This window comes from Salvelinus fontinalis, chromosome 18 (assembly GCF_029448725.1).
Source record: "Salvelinus fontinalis isolate EN_2023a chromosome 18, ASM2944872v1, whole genome shotgun sequence".
In the NCBI taxonomy this organism is placed as follows: Eukaryota; Metazoa; Chordata; class Actinopteri; order Salmoniformes; family Salmonidae; genus Salvelinus; species Salvelinus fontinalis.
In genome coordinates, this window is record NC_074682.1 from 31,232,156 (window position 1) to 31,253,040 (window position 20,885).

Sequence of the window (20,885 nt, forward strand, 5' to 3'; positions counted from 1 at the left end):
GAGTGTGGGAGGAGTCTGAGATGACTTTAGCGTCCAACTCTTCCTGGCTTGCTGCAGCAGACCGAGAACTTGCAGGAAAAAGGGCGGCTGGAAGACGCATTGAAAATCGCACGATGCAACACTTGCGCATACACCCTGCTTCAAGGCAGTGGTTATATTGAAACATATAATTTACTGAACATGCAGTAAATGCAGATTCTTTTTTATTTTTACAGACATTCTAAAATGCTATGTTGACGACAGAGGGGAGGTATCCTTATTTGTTTTGCATTTCAAAGTCGCATTGATCGCCTTGCAACCTCAAGTGCAATTTGGGACACTGAAGTTCTTTGAAACGCATGAAGCCCACCCTGCTTTACGCATCTGGCGAAGAGATTTGTAGGCTACGTTGTGGTGTCTTAAGGCGACGTCTACAGGCTTCCATAATTAATTCCTAAAGAATCATGTCATCTCATACGAGAGTCAAGAAGGACAAGGAGATTATTGGGGATTACGAGACTCAGGTGAAAGGTTGGTACATAGAGATCCCATCAAATTACAAATGTTGTACAAATGTATTTGCTTGTGTTTTGACGGTCAGGTTAGACTCATTTATTAGCCTAAATGCATCTGGAGGGAGCAGCAGTAGCCAAGAGTAGACTTGCATAACTTGGAATTCGGGAGTGAACGACATTGGTGGCATCAACAACATGTTGTTTTTACTTCACCATAAATATAAGCATTTGTTTAAACGCAATGGGCTGTTTTTTGTTGTCGTGTGAATTCCCATGGTCAAAGGGTCCCTGAAGCCAGATAAACATCTATGTTCATCAGATAATAACTCCTATTCAACATCATTTCAGTAAAAGCTCTGCACAATGCACCTTACATATTTGCTAGGTGAGTAGGTCTAGTCTGCCCTACCAAACAAGAGACAACTGCATTTGGTCAAAAAGGAGTTATTTACTTTTTTTATACATTAAATGCATGCTTTATCTTTTGGACAAATATCCTGACTCCATTGTGTTGTGTATTGGAGAAAATGGGGGGTCATGTTTGCAGTAACTGCAAAAAGTTAAGGTGAAACCAAGGAAAAAGGCAGTAACTGCCATCACACACGTCAGTTACTGCCATCACACACGTCAGTTACTTACTGCCTTTTACCTTGGTTTCACTGAGCTTTGTGCTGCTGTGTCTACGGTTGACCTTGGTATTGTTCTTCGTTGATACAAGTGTCAAACTTTATGACAAGGACAGCCACATACAAATAAATATATTAACACAAGTTTGTGTTAAAAACAATCGTCATGGAAACGTATTCCAGTGGGTGTACCAAGCAAGAAGGCAGTAACTGCCGTCTAGGGACAAATGTCATGTTAGAGGTCGGGGTCAATATGAATAAAAAACAACAGACAACCACATCTCCAATGTTCTGCCTACAATTCAGTTGGCTGGACAGTAAAAAAACTTTGAAGTCATTTTTCTCAGTTTCACTCTATGAGCAGTTACTGCTCTTTTGCTTGGTAGGGCAGTAGTGCATGGACACTTTCCCACGGAATAGTGAAAATGCATAACACCACATTATGCAGTAATAACATGGTCCACAATATGTGGGGAACTTTCTCCTTGTTAAGGACAAATTAACAATAGAGATAGAAAGTGTGTTTGTGTGGATTGTTTTTCCTTCATTTATAGAATGTAGTAGATTACTTTCAGAGCCGAGGTCATCATTACACCAGCTGGTCTGTTGTAGTAGCCTAGTGTCTCAGAGACTAAAGGTCATGACCTCTGACCTGATCACAGCCTTCTCTGACCTATACAGTGGATCATCATCTTAATACATGACCTGGTGAATCCCAAAGTAGCCCCTCGCCACTACCAACTCATTCTGAATGCCCTCCGTGCCACGTGTTGGTGACAACTCCTAGGGGTGACTTAAATAGAGTAACCTCGTATGAATCATCCTGGTCAGGCATGCTTACATTCTGTTTGCTACACAGATAGCAGAACGTAAGCTCGTGAGATCAGGGTGGTTCTATGGGGCTATCAATAGAGTGGCGAGGGTATTCATTAATAAACCCATCAACTTCGGGACACACTTGTGATGCAATTTATGTTCCACATTTAAATAATAATGAAATTCTAATTAACTAATCCTCCTTGCCATTTAACAAGAAGTAAACCTCGGTAACAGTTAAACATTGGCGGTATTTCATTTGTTTTATGTATCAAGCCTCGAAATCAGGCACAAACAAACATACCTGTAGGGTGTCCAATCAAAAACGCATATTTTGACCAATGGGTAAAATAATATGTTAATTGTGTAGATAATCCTTTAAGAAAAACAATAGTCCTAACCTCATGTCTCTATCATAATCTGTTCAATTACCCTTGTAGGATGTTTTACCCATGTAGGATGGCCAAAATTCGGGTGACTAAATCAATGGCCAGAAAAAAAAGTGGTCAAAAATACAGAACATTGCAGAGCATTGTGTCAGCTAGGCTGGATGCTTTGCGAGAATGAAGGCTACCTAACAGGCTCACTTTCCTGTTGAATTCGTCATCTTTCCTCTCGAATCCACAGGATTTTAAATAATATAGAGGTAAAATAGATATTGATTTTGAGACATGACATGTAGTATTTTCACATTTTAGTATACGCTTTTCATATTAATGCTTTTTCTAGGATTTCTCACAAAAACAAGTGTATCTCTGAAATGTCAACAGAGCATGGAGCATACCACAAGCATTTTATTTTCAAAGCCGTTTACATTTATTTCAGCTCATTTTATGCTAATTTAGCTTTTTGCGACCAGCAGAAACAACTTTGAAGACGACCACCACAACATGTAAAATCCTCATGTCGCTGCGAGAAAGCTGCATAATCAAATGTTTCCCCGCACTTTGGGCAGACTGGGTGGACACCATAGCACATGTAATATAATTTGGCACACCTCTCAATTCTTTAGTATGAAATTGCGCAAACTCCAAACATATTGCTGTGTGTGTTGGGATAGCACTTTGCTCTGGAACCTGCATCCATGCTGGCTTGGTTGAAGTGGCTATCGAAGGGTCTAGTTAGCCAATACACCCTCGATCATTTTCACTCCCTAAATTTGGGACACTTGCGCATATTGCGGAGGCGAGTGTGAACGCACAAATGGAGGGCCTACGGGAAGTGGGTGATATGGAATTGAGCCACCATCTTTTCACTTCAGTGTCATTTCAGTAGAATTCATATGATATCCATCTATTCAAAGAAAGAGATGGGATGAGAAGAGGTCTTTCAAAGATGTCTTGGGATGACAGTGACCAGGGATGGCCTTGTTAATCAGTAACATTCTATCATGTTAGACCCCAGAGTAAGTTAATGCAACATAAACCATTTTTTTTACACTCACGAATAGGAAACATGTTAGTGCTGGAACTATAGAGAGTCTGGCTGGGGAATCTCTCTACCAGCAAATAGCTCAGAAACACCATAAATAATATATGTTGTCAGCATAAATTATGGAACTATGAAAGGGTTTTATTGTCTGACTGCTGCTGCTAAATATGTGAGTGCATCTCAAATGGCACTCTATATCCCTACATAATGCACTACTTTAGGGTGCCATTTGGGACTCTGCCTGTGACTGTAGAAGATAGATGGTGGTTCTATCTAATTTGTGGTCTCCTGAGTGGCGTAGCCGTCTAAGGCACTGCATCTCAGTGCTAGAGGTGTCACTACAGACCCTGGCTCGATTCCAGGCTGTATCACAACTGGCTGTGATTGGGAGTCCCATAGGTCGGTGCACAATTGGCCCAGTGTCGTCCGGGTTAGGGTTTGACCGGGGTAAGCCATCATTGTAAATAAGAGTTTGTTCTTAACTGACTTGCCTGGTTAAATAAGGAAATATCTAAAGTCAACCCAGCAGAGTTTAATATAGTGTAGCTAGCTGTAGATATCTCTACTGCACTCCTCTAAAGCTGATGGCTGCTCCAAGTTGACGCATTAAGAGGATGAAGGCTCAGTACACCCTCTTATTCATGTAAAAAGCCACTTATAGTACAGTGAGTGCATGTGTGATCCCTATAATAAGTGAACCTACAACCAACCTTGGCATTGCTATAGCCGTGCTCTTACCAACTGAGCCACACAGGATCACATATAGAATCCTCTACCCTCCAACATGTTTATTGAAGAAGCTTGTGGAAGAACAGCTGAGCAGACAATATAGCACTCAAGACAAAAATAGTCTGATGAAGTCCAGAATGACATAGTTTGATAGATGACACAATGGAAAGACCCTCTGTTAGACATGTTTCTAACCAACAACAATCTACACACTTTTTCTCTGTCAATCTACCTTGTACTAAAGAAAGATATACATTGATCTTTTCTCTCCACCAAAGTGTGAGATGCTGTGTTAAGTAGATACCAGACACGTGTAGGGTATTATCACACTTGGATTGAAATATTGTTACTAATTTTAGACTGTACTTGCAGCAAACACTGAAACCCTCTTATCACCCGTTGTGGGGGCAGGGTATGACCATAGTGCATCATGGACAATCTGAGCTGCTCTCGCTGCTTTTTAATGAGACATGGAGGTACATACTGTAGCATGTTGATGTAGTTTGCTGAAGTCTTGGTTGACTCCTTGAGTGTGTGTTTGTACGTTCGTGCATGTGTGTGCGCATGCCTGCGTTAATCAATGTGTGTGTGCTTGTGGGTGTGAGAGGACGTCTCAGTTTCAGGAAAAGCTTTTAAGTTGACAGCTCATTTGCCAGGCTGTCTGGGATCAGTTTAGTTGGGTGTAAGAAGGGCTATAAGGGTTACACTCTGGCATCGCGGTCAAATAGTGCTGAGTAGGTAGCTGACTAAACAGCATTTACTGTAGTGCAGTCAGCTGTCAGCCCTCCATTTATGGGCCCGCAGCAGATTTCTGGACAATTATGTGTTCTTTCTTAGTAGCCTGGTCTCAGATCAGTTTGTGCTGTATTGCCAACTCCTACAGTCAATGTCACGGCTCCAACATTGACCATAGGAGTTGGAAAGACAGATCTGGGACCAGGCTACTTTCTTGGGAGAATTTGACTTCAACATTGTTGAAGGACCAACAGAGGTAACGTTACCATGATGAACAGTCAATGGCGCTATACCTGGCTATGTTGACATGTCATGACAGATGACGTCATTAGTTACCTTGTCATGACACTGGATGTTGTATGTATGGTATGTGGTCCAACCACTCATTAACAAGCCAGTCACTTCCCATGAATGATGCGTCAACTGGTATGTGTCAGAATTAACCGAAACCAACCGCCATTAATGGTGCAATGTGTGAATATACAGTATAGTACAGTACAGTGTGATTATGGAGCAGGTAAGGAGTTCAGACTGGAATAGACCACAGTCCCTTGTTCTGTGCACTGATGTCTTTGCATGAGTGCATGTACAGTATATGGTATTTTGACAATACATTAATGTTTATGGAATTACTCAGCCTGCTATCATATTCATTTCCTATTGTAGCTCCAGCTCACTATACTAGCCAGACTTGAGAAAACAGTTTCTAGTGGGTTGGAAGTGGAACCCAGCTGCAGTCTGTTAGCCCTACCTTGGTTTGCTTCCATACACATATTTGCATGCATTCCAAAGAATCTCAGTCGACCAGCTCGACTCCAGTCACACGCCGTTCAACAAACCTCTGGATGTACTGCATGCAGCAAGGCACTGCCGTCTACCCTCAGTAGCACTATCTTCTAGTACCCCCCCACTCCTACTCAACTGAATGAGGGTTAGTTGACCTGTATCATGGGTCATTTCCGTGCCTAGAGAACACTCCCTGTAATGTCATTAGACTCTTTTGGAGTCAATCCATTTAGGTCTTACGCTTAAATGCTTCATTTGGTTTGATCTAATTAGATGCATGCATACATTTCATAGATGGATAAGCACATAGAAGCCATGGTAATTCAGGAAACATTGGTGTTGTAGATCTGTTTTTACCGAAAGATCTTTCAGATTGGAAGATGTAGTAAGAGCAACACATTTTCCGACAAACAAACTGCCTTGTTGGCGCTTTGGGTCGTAAAAATGACTGTGGTGTTGCAGCAATATGTTAACGTGTCAAAATGTTAATAAGTAAAGGTACTGTTATTTACAGTAGTCTTGCCACAGAGGAAGACATTATTGCAGTTTTGTTTCCTTTGATCATTGTAGGAAGAAGAATGAAGAGGGTGAGTTTGTGTGTCTCGCTTGTGTTCCTCCTGTCTGTCTCCACCCCATAATGCATGTATTGCAGTAGATCTGTATTCCATGACTGTCTGGGCCAGTTAACACCCTTCTGCTCATCAGTATTATTCATGATGAAAACATGCTATGACTTACACTGTCATGAGACATTATGGTTTAATTACGTGACAATTACCATAGGAGTTGACAAGGGAGCACAAACAGACCTGGGATCAGGCTAGCAACAATGCTACCCCCCCCCCCCCCCCCCCCCCCCCCCCCCATCCCCTTCCCACCTATACTGCAGCCTCCCACCCACTCTGTGTACTATGCTTTTACCCTCACTCCTCTCCCTTCTCCTCTCTCCTTCTGCACTTTTGGTTTTATGTCTGCTGCTATGGCAACATCAACAATCAATGTGAAAATCAGCAACAGATTAAGGCGGAATTGAGAGAGAGGAGTAGGTAAACTGAGCTGCACTTCCTAACCTCCTGCCAAATGTATGACCACATTAAAGGTAAATATTTCCCCACAGACTAAAATAATTTGAATTTGTGAATTCAACCAAAGAGTGTGTAAAGACATACAGTACTATAGTTATTACTGGTCACCCAAGACAAGTGTTCACAGGAAATGGGCTCACTGCCATACTTTGTGCCAAATGATGTTGAAGTGTCAGTCTGTGTTAGGTGTCATGTGATCAGCCACGCATGGATAACAGTGAAGAGCGAGACAAGCTCAGAGAGATTGGCACTGGCCCACAATGTAGGCTACCCCTCTGCCTGTTGGCTTATTTGCATATTCAAGCCTGTCTCAAAAGACCGCTTGAAATGTAGCCTACATGTTTTGTGCTTTTGTTGGAAGCAGTAACTCCCCATACGTATCTATAACTGGGCTAATAACTTGCTAACTAGCAAATAACTTGCTAATTAGCGAAGAACATCAACAAATGGGGTGGCAGATATTCTAGTGGTTAGAGCGTTGGGACAGTAACCGAACGGTTGCTAGATCGAATCCCTGAGCTGCCAAGGTAAAAATCTGTCGTTCTGCCCCTGAACAAGGCAGTTAACCCACTGTTTTTAGGCTGTCATTGTAAATAAGAATTTGTTCTTAATTCTTAACTGACATGCCTAGTTAAATAAAAATAAAATGTGCACACTGTGCTCTTATCTAAACTGATCTGAAATGCGCATTAACTGAACGACTGCTCATGGGCTACCCCTGCCAATAGAATTCTACTCCGTTGCTCTCTGGCTCTGCCTATAGCAAAATCACAGACTCAATCTTGCAAAGTTAGATTTGTTTGTTGCATTGAAAAGGGGCTGATATAATGTTGATTCGATCACAGAATATTTTTTGATCTATGTAGTGCAAACTAATGGGGTGAACTCAGTGAAGTTAAATCTCGTATCTTCTTCTTCTTCTATGATAGCATGGCAGTCCATTGTACGATCGATCAGGATCTGCCCAATTGTGTACTACCATGAAAAAAAATCGAAACCAAATAAATCCCTAACTTCTACCACACCCTCACCCCCAAAAACCCTCCCCAACGCATTAAACTGATCTATATCATGCAGAAACACTCCACCCTTTTCAGCATGTCAACAGTAACATATGATACTCCCAATATCTCTTTTGCCATCTCCACAATAACCTTCAACCTGGCATTTCTGCTTTCCACAACCCGAGTCGTATTGATAACCTTACCAATAAAAACTATGAAGTCAACTTTATTCATTATCAAAGTGTCCTTTGACACCGCACATTCATGAGCACAAGATTTCTGAACAGGCCTGGAAACCCTGCCAGGACCATCAGAAGCGCCATCCCCGACAGTAGGTCCACTTCTGTCCATGTAAGCTCTGTCAGTCCGCACTGTAGTTCTACCAATCTTTTTTACGGCCTCTGCATATGATACATCATGAATGGTGCTATATCTCTGAGCCTCTCTAGCCTCTCTCTGTACATGGCATCCACCAAATGCTGCACTGTGTTCTACCACACAATTGCAGCACTTAATCTTCACATTGCTTCCACATTCACTGTAATCATGGCCCCTCCACACTTGGCACATCTTTTATTTCCTTTACACTGAGCAGCTACATGTCCCATTCTTTGGCATTTGAAACACTGCAGTGCATATGGAACAAATTCTCGAACATTTAAACTAAGGAATCCTATATGTACTTTTCCCGGCAAGACTTTCTCAAACCTCAGCATCACTGATAAGTTTTCACTTCTTTGACCCTCTTTCCTGCTGATCAACCTTTTGGCCTCTATCATTCTGCCTTCCTTCACATTTTCTTTAACATCAACATAGATGTTGGGATTCCAGTGATGACTTCCCTTCAATCTAGCACCAGGGACATGGCTTTTCATTTTCTTCCAATTAAGCGTTTCCATTTTCAGAATCTTCTTTTGCTGAGCCTGGCTACTACACAATATTAACAATCTACCATTTCCAACGAACCAAGCTAATTTCACTTCACCTACCTCTTTCTCTATGGCATTAGTTAGTCGGATAAGTGAGGCCTTGTGGTCTCATCAAACACTATCACCACTTTCCACTCAACACATTATTACTCTTGCTTCCTACCTTGGCCCTCTTTATGCTTTCTTTACTAGACGCTCCACTGCTTTCAATATCATGATCTTTCTTCTTCCTATGTCTTTCCACAACCAACCATTCAGATCCTTGACTCTCATCCTCCAGCTCCATATCATCAGAACTGACCCCCATATTGTTCTGATTCCAGCAAAGCTGTTGCTTCACCAACTTTTTCTCAATTTTTATTAAAATTATTAAATATTAAAGCATTAGACCTCTCACTAAAGGCATCAGTCATACAAAAGTTATACTTAAATCCAAACTGGTTCTCTAGTAAATTGGTACGAATGTCTCATCCTATGTTCAAGAAGGGCCTTTTTCCCTTTATTCAGATTACACCTGCTCACTTTCGGTCCGCGCTACTCGCTGCCATTTCCCGTCACTGTGTTCGGTCTGTTAAAATGTGTCAGAACTTTGGCGCTAATCTCTTATGTGTCTCCGCAGCATGGCATTTCTTCTGCGTGGCAGTCCTGGAGGAAGTGGGCTGCCGCGCACGTGCACAGTTTAGTGGGAACATTGCTCTGCAGCAGGGTTATTACTAGCCAAAGCTATTCTCACGATAAGCAGACCTCAGGTTTGTGTAGGAGTCTGGACAGGCAGCAGGGTTGTGTAGGAGTCTGGACAGGCAGCAGGTTTGTGTAGGAGTCTGGACAGGCAGCAGGGTTGTGTAGGAGTCTGGACAGGCAGCAGGGTTGTGTAGGAGTCTGGACAGGCAGCAGGGTTGTGTAGGAGTCTGGACAGGCAGCAGGGTTGTGTAGGAGTCTGGACAGGCAGCAGGTTTGTGTAGGAGTCTGGACAGGCAGCAGGGTTGTGTAGGAGTCTGGACAGGCAGCAGGTTTGTGTAGGAGTCTGGACAGGCAGCAGGGTTGTGTAGGAGTCTGGACAGGCAGCAGGGTTGTGTAGGAGTCTGGACAGGCAGCAGGGTTGTGTAGGAGTCTGGACAGGCAGCAGGGTTGTGTAGGAGTCTGGACAGGCAGCAGGGTTGTGTAGGAGTCTGGACAGGCAGCAGGGTTGTGTAGGAGTCTGGACAGGCAGCAGGGTTGTGTAGGAGTCTGGACAGGCAGCAGGGTTGTGTAGGAGTCTGGACAGGCAGCAGGGTTGTGTAGGAGTCTGGACAGGCAGCAGGGTTGTGTAGGAGTCTGGACAGGCAGCAGGTTTGTGTAGGAGTCTGGACAGGCAGCAGGGTTGTGTAGGAGTCTGGACAGGCAGCAGGGTTGTGTAGGAGTCTGGACAGGCAGCAGGGTTGTGTAGAGGTCTGGACAGGCAGCAGGGTTGTGTAGGAGTCTGGACAGGCAGCAGGGTTGTGTAGGAGTCTGGACAGGCAGCAGGGTTGTGTAGGAGTCTGGACAGGCAGCAGGGTTGTGTAGGAGTCTGGACAGGCAGCAGGGTTGTGTAGGAGTCTGGACAGGCAGCAGGGTTGGTTGGCGACCAGACAGCGGTCAAGATGTTGCACACAACACCTGAGCCCCAGACAGACAGAACAGGACTAGCTACTACAGTAATTGTGGGAAGGAGAAAAGTGCATTACTGTATTACTGTATCTCTAAACAAATCTGCTACTCCCTATTTCAGGTTTCCCCAAAATCGGTGTTGGGGCCCCCGCTGAGTGCACGTTTTGGTTTTTGCCCTAACACTAAACAGCTGAATAAAATAATCAAAGCTTTATGATTATGAGTTGGTGGGGGGGAGGGGAATGAAACACTGGACTGACTTAATAGGTGTCTGCAATTATAGTAATGGAAGGACCAATTCAGAGACACTGGTTACGGCCGTGGTGATAGAAATCCCCTTCTGTTTGGGAAAATACCTCCATATATGTAAGCACATTAGCTACAGGACAAAATATCTACACTGTATATATGTACTGTACCTGCTGCACAAGCATCCACATTGCACACAAAAAATACATGTCATTATATCCGTACGAATCCAACTGTGTGTGTGGTGAAACAACAGCTGTAAACATCCACCCTCTACTCAGCCCAGAGAACTGACTTGTCTTAAGCAACCAGAGGCTTTCTTTCTGTGTTTTTTCTTGTCATATTTCATTCTGTTTTTAAACTTACCCTCAGCTTTTTGTGAGTAATTCATATTTGGGTTCAAATCCTTGTGAAACCCACCAGACCAGAGCTGTAGCCACTCAGCTTTTACTGACGAAAACAAACACTGTGGATCCGTTCCAAATGGCACCCTGTAACCCACATAGTGCACTACTTTTGACCAGAGCCGTATGGGCCCTTGACCAGAGCTCTATGGGCCCTAGCATTTGACAGGCAGACGGGCTTTGTGCACTCATTAATGAAGTCTCACTGACTGTGCCATGGGCCATGGGCATGGGCTTTAGAACATCTGAGTCATTTTGGCAAAACACATCAGCTACCAATTAGAGATGTTAGTCTGAACTCACCATTGACCGTGATGTCTGACTTAATTACATCAGATCACATTTTGTTATTCTAAGGTAGAAACATCGAGCCCTACATTACATTACATACAGACAGGTATTTATTCACCTTTCCTACAATAATGCAGCTGTTAGGGCCTTATGGTTGTATTTATTTATTTAACCTTTATTTAACTAAGTCAGTTAAGAACAAATTCTTATTTACGATGACGGCCTACCAAAAGGCAAAAGGCCGCAGGAGGCGGGGGGCTGGGATTAAAAAATAAATACAATATAAATATAGTACAAAACACACATCACAACAAGAGACACAACACTACATAAAGAGAGACTTAAGACAACAACATAACAAGGCAGCAACACGTGACAACACAGCATGGTAGCAACACAACATGACAACAACATGGTTTCAACACAACATGGTAGCAGCACAAAAACATGGTACCAACATTATTAGGCAAAGTCAACAGCACAATGGTCAAGAAGGTAGAGACAACAATAGGTCACACAAAGCAGTCACAGACACAAGAGATTGAGATAAAACTGTCCAGCATAAGTGTTTGTTGCAGCTCGTTTCAGTCGCTAGCTGCAGCGAACTGAAAAGACGAGCGACCCAGGGATGTGTGCTTTGTGGACCTTTAACAGAATGTGACTGGCAGAGCAGGTGTTGTATGTGGAGAATGAGGGCTGCAGTAGATATCTCAGATAGGGGGGAGTGACCCCTAAGAGGGTTTTATAAATAAGCATCAACAAGTGGGTTTCGCAACGGGTATTGTAGAATAGTATTTTGCTATGTTATACATTTACAATTTACATTTTAGTAACATTTAGCAGACGCTCTTATCCAGAGTGACTTCCAGTTAGTGCATGTAGTGTGGTTCATGTGTGTGTTTCACACTTCTCACCTGTGCATTGATTCTGTATGTGTTTTTAGGGCGGTACTTCAACTCTGTGGAGGCCTGCAGCATCCAGCGAATAGTGCCCATCAATTGTACCCTCCTTTCATAGCCTTTACTGTTCTATACATACCTAGAGCTAGGGCTCTAGGAAGGGAAACATCATGAGGCTATTATCTTTATCACACTGATCACATTATAATATCAACCAGCCATTTGATCTTCACATGGAGTACATCCCAATGGCACCCTATGGTCCATAGTGCACTACTTTTGACCAGAGCCCTATGTAGGGAATAGGATGCCATTTGGGATGTATACATAGATTACATGATTTGATTTTCCACTAATTTATCATAAATTACCCCCAAAACAGATAAATAGTTGACAGGTAGGGAAAGTATTACCCCCAAAACAGATAAATAGTTGACAGGTAGGGAAAGTATTACCCCCAAAACAGATAAATAGTTGACAGGTAGGGAAAGTATTATGGCTACATAATAAGAAAAAAGCATGCTGTTTGATACTCTATTTTCACACAGTAGGGTTGCGAGGCTGCCTGCCACTTTATTACTGCTCCTTTCAGCAGGCTATTCATTGTCTATTGAGAGACTCTGGCTGTTGTCCAAATGGCACCCTTTTCCCTATGTAATGCAGTACCTTTGAGCAGAGCCCTGGTCAAACATAGTGCACTACATAGGGAAAAGGGTGCCATTTGAGACACACGACAGAAAGTTGCCCTTGTCCCAACCCATGACTGTATATATGAATGGACAAAGCCATCGATCATGTGACACCATTCATTCCTATGTGAAGACTTAATTGCGTATTGAAGCCAAATTAAGTAGATTAAGATGGCGTCTAATGGACACAGAACATGCGCAGTTTGAACTACTCTAGGAAGTGTCTCATTGAGTACCTCAAGTTGAAGGCTGAGGCTGAGGGTACTACAGGCTGCCATTAGCAACTAAATTATCCTTACAACTCCTTTGGTTCAAGGACATTCATCTGGTGTATTAGAACCAATTATTGGTACAATGATTGTCTTCTTTTTTTTATACACAAAGAGGTTTCCATTCACTATAATGGGGGGTCCTGTTTTCTGCCAACAATGCCTGAAGTACCGCGGTCGGCCTTAAACTTCCGTGGCTTTAATGAGAGGAGGCAGTCATTCTCTCCTGGTCCTAGCACAATATGCTAATAAATAGAAGGGCTGCTGGGTGGGAACAGAACACAGAACATACTGGAACACAGCAGAGGAAATCTGGCCAGGCCAGTGGAGATGCCTCCAGGGTCCTGTATCCAGGCAACTAGGCAGCCATGGAGACCATGTGGATACATTTCCAACAAGGCGGCTGAGAGAGTGAGGGCACACACTTTTGCTCACACACACACACACACACACACACACACACACACACACACACACACACACACACACACACACACACACACACACACACACACACACACACACTTTATTCATCAATACAAAAACGCCATTGAGAAGTAAACAAAAGTGCCTTTCATATGCAGGGGGGCAGAAGAATCTGGTTCATTGATATATTTCTACAGACTTCCTGTCTGTTTGCTGAGTAGTGCATGATGAGAAAAAGGCTGCCATGCGTGAGACTTGGAGTGGCTCAGTCATGATCTCCATATTTTTGGACAGGTTCTGTTAAGGGAATCAAGAGAAGCTCACCACCACATTATGGGAATACTGCATTGGACCATCTGTTCATCTTCAGAATCTAAAATGTAGAATACAGATTTTCTTTTTTTGGGGGGCGGGGGGGGGGTGTTTTACAGTATTAGTTGGATGACGTGTGGATATGATTTTACAGAGCTGCGTGTGTGTGTATGCATGTGCGTCTTTGTCTATCTGTCTGTGTCCACATGCATATGTGTGTGCGTCTTTGTGTGTCTGTTTGAGTGTGTGTTTGACTGCTCATAGATGCAGTAGCAGCCTACATGTGAGATGCATGTCTGCTGAATTAGGCAGACAGGATGGAGAATATAATGTAGGTCAGGCCTCTGAGATCTGCACATTGTGCTGCGAGGGACCACAAAAAAGAGTTTGTCATTGTCATGGATCCCTCTGGAACTTTCATTGTGCACACCTGGCCCCTATTCCCACTGATTGTATTTGTATATATATGCCCTTTGTTCACCATGGTGCTGTCGATTTACTGTTACAATGTCCGTTGGTGCGTGTGAGTACCTGTGCTGTGTGTTTTGGTTTGCGTGCCCTTGTGGATTGCCAGATGATTACGGGTCTCGTCCCGTGTGTTAATCATTGTGCGTGTGTATTTATTCGAGGTACTCCTCGCTCTTTTGTTTGGGTTTCAACCCTGTGTTTTTGTTACGTGTTTGTTTGGTCTTCGTCCCCGTGCCTTTACACGGCACGCCATCATTTGGGGTATAATAAAAAAACGTATTACACATTCCTGCGCCTGTCTCCCGAATCTCTTCATACCAACGTGACAGTCATCCTAAAAAAGTACACATTCTTTGAATTAAAATGTGTTCTACGATTTCTATTTATCACTGCTCCAATTAATAGCCTAACAATGGAAAAAATGCAAAGAGTTTTTACCTAAAATTACATAGAATGTAAAAACCCTTGCAGTCTGACATCACAAATTTTCTGCATAAAACATTCTTGGGCAGGCTGTCTTAAGTGTTTTTTTGGGCCACCTATGTCCAAACAGTAAAATAATATGTTTTCATTAAATTAAATATTTAAAAAATAAGGGGTTTTGGTAAAATGTTTTTTGGTGTAAATCTAAATGACTAAAACCAGATATAAAGAATGTAGAAAAGATAATTGACCTGTATATTTCTCAATAATATATTTTTTGAGAACTGATAATCACCAAAATAATAGCTTGACTCTCAGGGAGAATCTAAAATCCCCAAAATGATGAATTCAGGAGTATTTTTGTCATGGCATGGTGCCCCAATTGATTTTGTTGTTATAATGTTAGTCACTCAGATAGCATAAGCCATGGCAAGATGTGTTAAATTGCAGGAAATTTGCTTTAAAACCGCACATTGTTCTCTCAGCCACATGGCAAAATGTGTAGAATATATAGACCCAAGAATGTAAAAACCCTTGCAGTCTCACATCACCATTAAATAATAATATATTAATATATTATTATAATCATATATTTAAGCAGCATATATAGATCAAACTCCTTCAATACACTATAGTATGTTTGAAGAAGTTACCAAAAGGAATATTAATACATTTTTGTATAGTAACCATGGTTATGCAGTTACTGAATGCCTGTATCTCCAAAGCTCTGGTGTCAGCATAGCCACACCAGTGCCACAGTGACTTACAGTGGCTTGAGTCCTATTAGGTGTGTGATCTATTTGGGCTGACACAGTGTGAGGTGATGCTGATATAGTCTGCTCTCTCTCTTTCTCTCTCTGCTGGCTGCAGGCTCACAATCCCGCTCTGGCCTGAGCTGGCCAGCAACTTGGCTACAGTATTCTACAGCAATCATGGCAAGCCCAGCACAAAACAGCATAGGCCGTGACACCCCAGCCGGAAGCATAGAACAATCGCCATTCACGGAGGACCACAAGATCAAACCCACACACACATATAGACACACACATTCCCCGTCTAGGTCTAAAAAGGGCCTAAAATGGACACTTTCATAATTTTTTATAGTTTGTGATACAAATGTAAAAAGCGTGTCAAACATCCTTCCTACCAATGAAGTTTCTATGTGAGAATTACCTGAACAATCTGAGATCCCAAAAATAATTTGGGGCTACGCTGGCATGGAATCGCCCATATTTGATATTACCATTCAAAAGTATGGATTTGACTTTTTACATTTTTCTAAGGTATTATTCTTAGTTGTACTGGGAAACGTTATGTAAAGTGACATTTTATATCATTATGTGAATGTGTCTAAATAAAATACCATAGACATTAGGTAAGGGGTATATTGTAACATGCGTTACAACTGACCCACAATGACTAATTTGAGTCTAATCTGAGTCTTGAGAAAATACAACAATAATTATTGTCATCAACTATAGCAATCAAAAGACCTCTTCTTACTGATTTAAAATGATATATGATTAGATATAGTAAATGGGGAATGTTCTACAGGCAAAAAAAAAAGAGGTGGCAAGAATATTCACTTCAGGCCTCAAAACTAAAACAACAAATAATTGATGGGTACTCCTACACTAAAACGTCTCAGATATGTAGAAACACTAACCAAGCATTAGCAAATTGAATAACCGCTTTCTATGTGGTTTCTAATTTGAGTTATTTAGCTATTACTACTGACCCTGTGTTACTTTTAGCCCTCGTCTCCCCTACCATTATTTTTGTGAAATGTATCATTTACCTCCTGCATGCCTGCCCTTACGACCGCAAGACACGTTTACCTTTTCACACTGCCCCTCGTTGAATCTGTCCTTTCCTCCTTTCTAATTGGCAGAGATCCGTAACCAATTGGTGGAGCAGTTCCGTTGTCTTGAACAGCAGTCGGAATCCCGGCTACAGCTGCTGCAGGACCTGCAGGACTTCTTCCGCCGCAAGGCCGAGCTGCAGCTGGAGTACTCTAGAGGCCTGGACAAACTGGCTGAGCGCTTCTCCGCCAAGATACGCTCCTCCAGGGAACACCAGCACTTTAAGTGGGTACTGTCGAGAGTGTGTGTAGGCTACTCTCTGTCTGGTAACCCTGTAATCGTGTTATTGATGTATATTAGGACAGAATGATGAACAGCAATTATATATTTTTTACTGATAGAAAGGGAGGTGTGTGTACTGTCTGTCTGGTAATCCTAACTTCTCTATTAGTCTAAAGAGGGGGAGAGGGAGAGGAGAGCCAAGAAAGCTTGTGGCTTCAGACCACTAGAAACTACTGTGCCTTTCCCATCTAGGTCAAACTCATTATCTTCTCTTTTTATGTGTCTTGATGTCATTCCCTGCTCATTTACACACATTCCCTTACTATAAAACACAGTACCATATGGGCGATTTGTGCAGTTGGTGCAGTCATTCTGTTACCAAACTTTGTATCTGCACTGTTCTTAAAGCAATGTTTTTTTTTGCAAAATGTTCTCTGTTCATTGTTAGAAGTAGCCCTTGTGCTTAGAGTTGTATGGTTTGTTAGACTTTGAAATCAATGGATTTTGTTTGGCATACATTTTAAAGTGAAAAATCAGAGTCTCAGTGTAATTCCGTTACAATGGAAAAACGCAGTGGAAATGGCTTCTAGGTCCAGAGTTGAGTTTGAGGGCTATATAGTTTCAAGCTTAATTTTTATTGTCACGTGCACAAGTACTGTGAAAGCTTTTCTTGCTCGCTCTTTCCCAACAATGCAGTAATCAAATTCAGCAGCACTCAAAAATCCATATAAAAAAGGTCAAAAACACACGAGAAGTAGAAATAAGGAGAGCACGAGAACGTAGGTAAGCTACAGTTAGTCGGAAGTTTACATACACTTAGGTTGGAGTCATTAAAACTCGTTTTTCAACCACTCCACAAATTTCTTGTTAACAAACTATAGTTTTGGCAAGTCGGTTAGGACATCTACTTTGTGCATGACACAAGTCATTTTTCCAACAATTGTTTACAGACAGATTATTTCACTTATAATTCACTCTGTCAAAATTCCAGTGGGTCAGAAGTTTACATACGCTAAGTTGACTGTGCCTTTAAACAGCTTGGAAAATTCCAGAAAATGATGTCATGGCTTTAGAAGCTTCTGATAGGCTAATTGACATCATTTGAGTCAATTGGAGGTCTACCTGTGGATGTATTTCAAGGCCTACCTTCAAATTCAGTGCCTCTTTGCTTGACATCATGGGGAAATCAAAATAAATCAGCCAAGACCTCAGAATAAAAATTGTAGACCTCCACAAGTCGGGTTCATCTTTGGGAGCAATTTCCAAACGCCTGAAGGTACCACGTTCATCTATACAAACAATAGTACGCAAGTATAAACACCATAGCCGTCATACCGCTCAGGAAGGAGACGCGTTCTCTCTCCTAGAGATGAACGTACTTTGGTGCGAAAAGTGCAAATCAATCCCAGAACAACAGCAAAGGACCTTGTGAAGATGCTGGAGGAAACAGGTACACAAGTATCTATATCCACAGTAAAACGAGTCCAATATCGACATAACCTGAAAGGCCACTCGGCAAGGAAGAAGCCACTGCTCCAAAACCGCTATAAAAAAAGCCAGACTACAGTTTGCAACTGCACAAAGGGACAAATCATACTTTTTTGAGAAATGTCCTCTGGTCTGATGAAAATAAAGATAGAACTGTTTGGCCATAATGACCATTGTTATGTTTGGAGGAAAAAGGGAGTGGCTTGCAAGCCGAAGAACACCATCCCAACCGTGAAGCACGGGGCTGGCAGCATCATGTTGTGGTGGTGCTTTGCTGCAGGAGAGACTGGTGAACTTCACAAATGGCATCATGAGGAAGGAAAATGATGGTGATATATTGAAGCATTATCTCAAGACATCAGTCAGTAAGTTAAAGCTTGGTCACAAATGGGTCTTCCAAATGGACAATGACCCCAAGCATTCTTCCAAAGTTGTGGCAAAATGGCTTAAGGACAACAAAGTAAAGTTATTGGAGTGGCCAGCACAAAGCCCTGACCTCAATCCCATAGAAAATGTCTGGGCAGAACTGAAAAAGCGTGCGCGAGCAAGGAGGCCTACAAACCTGACTCGGTTACACCAGCTCTGTCAGGAGGAATGGGCTACAATTCACCCAACTTATTGTAGGAAGCTTGTGTAAACGTCTGACCCACTGGGAATGTGATGAAAGAAATCAAACCTGAAGTAAATCATTCTCTCTACTATTATTCTGACATTTCACATTCTTAAAAGTGGTGATCCTAACTGATCTAAGACCGGGAATGTTTACAAGGATTAAATGTCAGGAATTGTGAAACACCTTAGCTAAATACATTTAAATCAGTTTATGTAAACTTCTGACTTCAACTGTATATACAGAGTCAGTTCCAGGGTCAGTGCCAATATCATATTTACAATGTGCACTGATACCAGAGTGGAAGGGTTAGATATGTATAGGGGTAAGGTGACAAGGCATTAGGATATATGATAAACAAAGTAGAAGCAGCGCACTGTATATGATGTTTGTATATGTGTGTGTGTATAGAGTCAGCATGAATGTGTGTGCATGTTGTTTGTGTGTGCATAGTGTGAGTGTGCAGAGTCAGTGCAATAAAGAAGAGGTCCTGGATGGCAGGGAGCTCTGATGTACTGGGCTGCCTGCACCACCCTCTGTAGTGTCATGCGATCGAGGCCAGTGCGGTTGCCCTACCAAGCAGTGATGCAGCCAGTCAAGATGCCATCAACAGTGCAGCTGTAGAATTTTTTGAGGATTTGAGGGCCCATGATAAATATTTTCATGACTGTTTGCGTGTGTGTGTGGACCATTTTCAGTCCTTAGTGATGCATTTGGACACCAAGGAACTTGAAGCACTCGACCTGCTCCACTGCAGACCTCCCCACATTGACTGGTGGGGACAGAACATTTGGGAACAGTTATATAAAAAAAAATCCTAGATGTAAGTGTGTGTGTGTTTGTGTCAGCTCTGGAAGAAAGAATCTCAACATTACAGCGGAAAAGCGAGGTGAGGTACAGCATAGGGAAAAAGATGTGGGTATCCACCATCCACTGTGCCCAAAAAGTGCATTTCCCACCTTGGCCGTGCGTGGCCACGCAGTCATGGGTTAACCCGGAGTTTAGGACGGGACTAAGCACACACCCCTGTGGGGCCCCCGTGTTGAGGGTCAGCATGGCGGAGTACCTAGTTGCAGAGGAAGGTGTTTAGTCCCAGGGTCCTTAGCTTGGTGGTGAGTTTGGAGGGGACTTTGATGTTGAACGCTGAGCTGAAGTCAATGAATAGCATTCTCACAGATGTACAGTATTCCTGTTATCTAGGTGGGTGAGGGCAGTGTGGAGTGCAGTTGAGATTGCGTCATCGATGGGTCTGTTGCAGCGATGGAGTTGATGTGTTCCATAACCAGCCTTTCAAAGCACTTCATGATTACAGATGTGAGTGCTACATGGCGGTAGTCATTGTGGCAGGTAGCCTTAGAGTTTTTGGGAACAGGAATGATGGTAGTCAGCTTGAGACGTGGGAATTGCAGGCTGGGACAAGGAGAGGTTGAAAATTACTGTGAATATTCACGCGCCTTGGAATACCACACGGCCTTACGAGTGTTGACCGGATTAAAAACCTTTCTCACGTCGGCCTCGGAGAGCAAGATCACCCAGTCCGCTGGGTCAGCGAGGCATCATTGGGCAGATCACAGCTGGGTCTTCCTTTGTATTCCATAATGGACTGCCACATGCGATGGGCGTCGGAGCCTGTGTAATAGGATTCCACCTTGTTCCTTTATTGTCTTTTTGCTTGTTTGATGGCTCTGCGGAGGTCGTAGCGGGACTTCTTGTACTTGGGTATGTCCTCAGCTGTAGCCTTGGGGTTGGCTGTGATAGCCCTGTATGCTGTAGCCCTGTCCTTTAGTTTAGTGCTAACCTCTGTGTTAATCCAGGGCTTATGATTGATTCACTGTGGGGAACATATTCCAGTCAGTGCTAGCAAAGCAGTCTTCTAGCGTAGCCTCTGATTCGGAGGACCATTTCTCAATGGAGAGCGTCATGGGTACTTCCTGTTTGAGCTTTTGCTTGTAGGAAGCAGGAGTATAGAGTCATGATCTGATTTGCCGAAGGGGCGACGAGAGAGGGCCTTG

The 20,885-nt window shown here is 42.8% G+C and overlaps 1 protein-coding gene across 5 annotated transcripts in view; it reads left to right on the plus strand.

Moving 5' to 3' along the window:
* The window catches only part of LOC129815277 (SLIT-ROBO Rho GTPase-activating protein 3-like), a 62,965-nt gene continuing 42,080 nt past the window's right edge, over positions 1 to 20,885 (plus strand). Inside the window, exons 1-2 of one of the 5 annotated variants that reach the window (XR_008753406.1) lie at positions 1 to 510; positions 16,583 to 16,778. Coding sequence is in view for 3 of the 5 variants with exons in the window: in XM_055868947.1 (XP_055724922.1) it covers positions 444 to 510; positions 16,583 to 16,778 (263 nt within the window). In the remaining 2 variants the exon portion in view is untranslated. The remainder of the gene's footprint in view (positions 511 to 16,582; positions 16,779 to 20,885) is intronic. The other 4 variants (XM_055868947.1, XM_055868945.1, XM_055868944.1 and 1 more) reach the window with 4 other exon arrangements.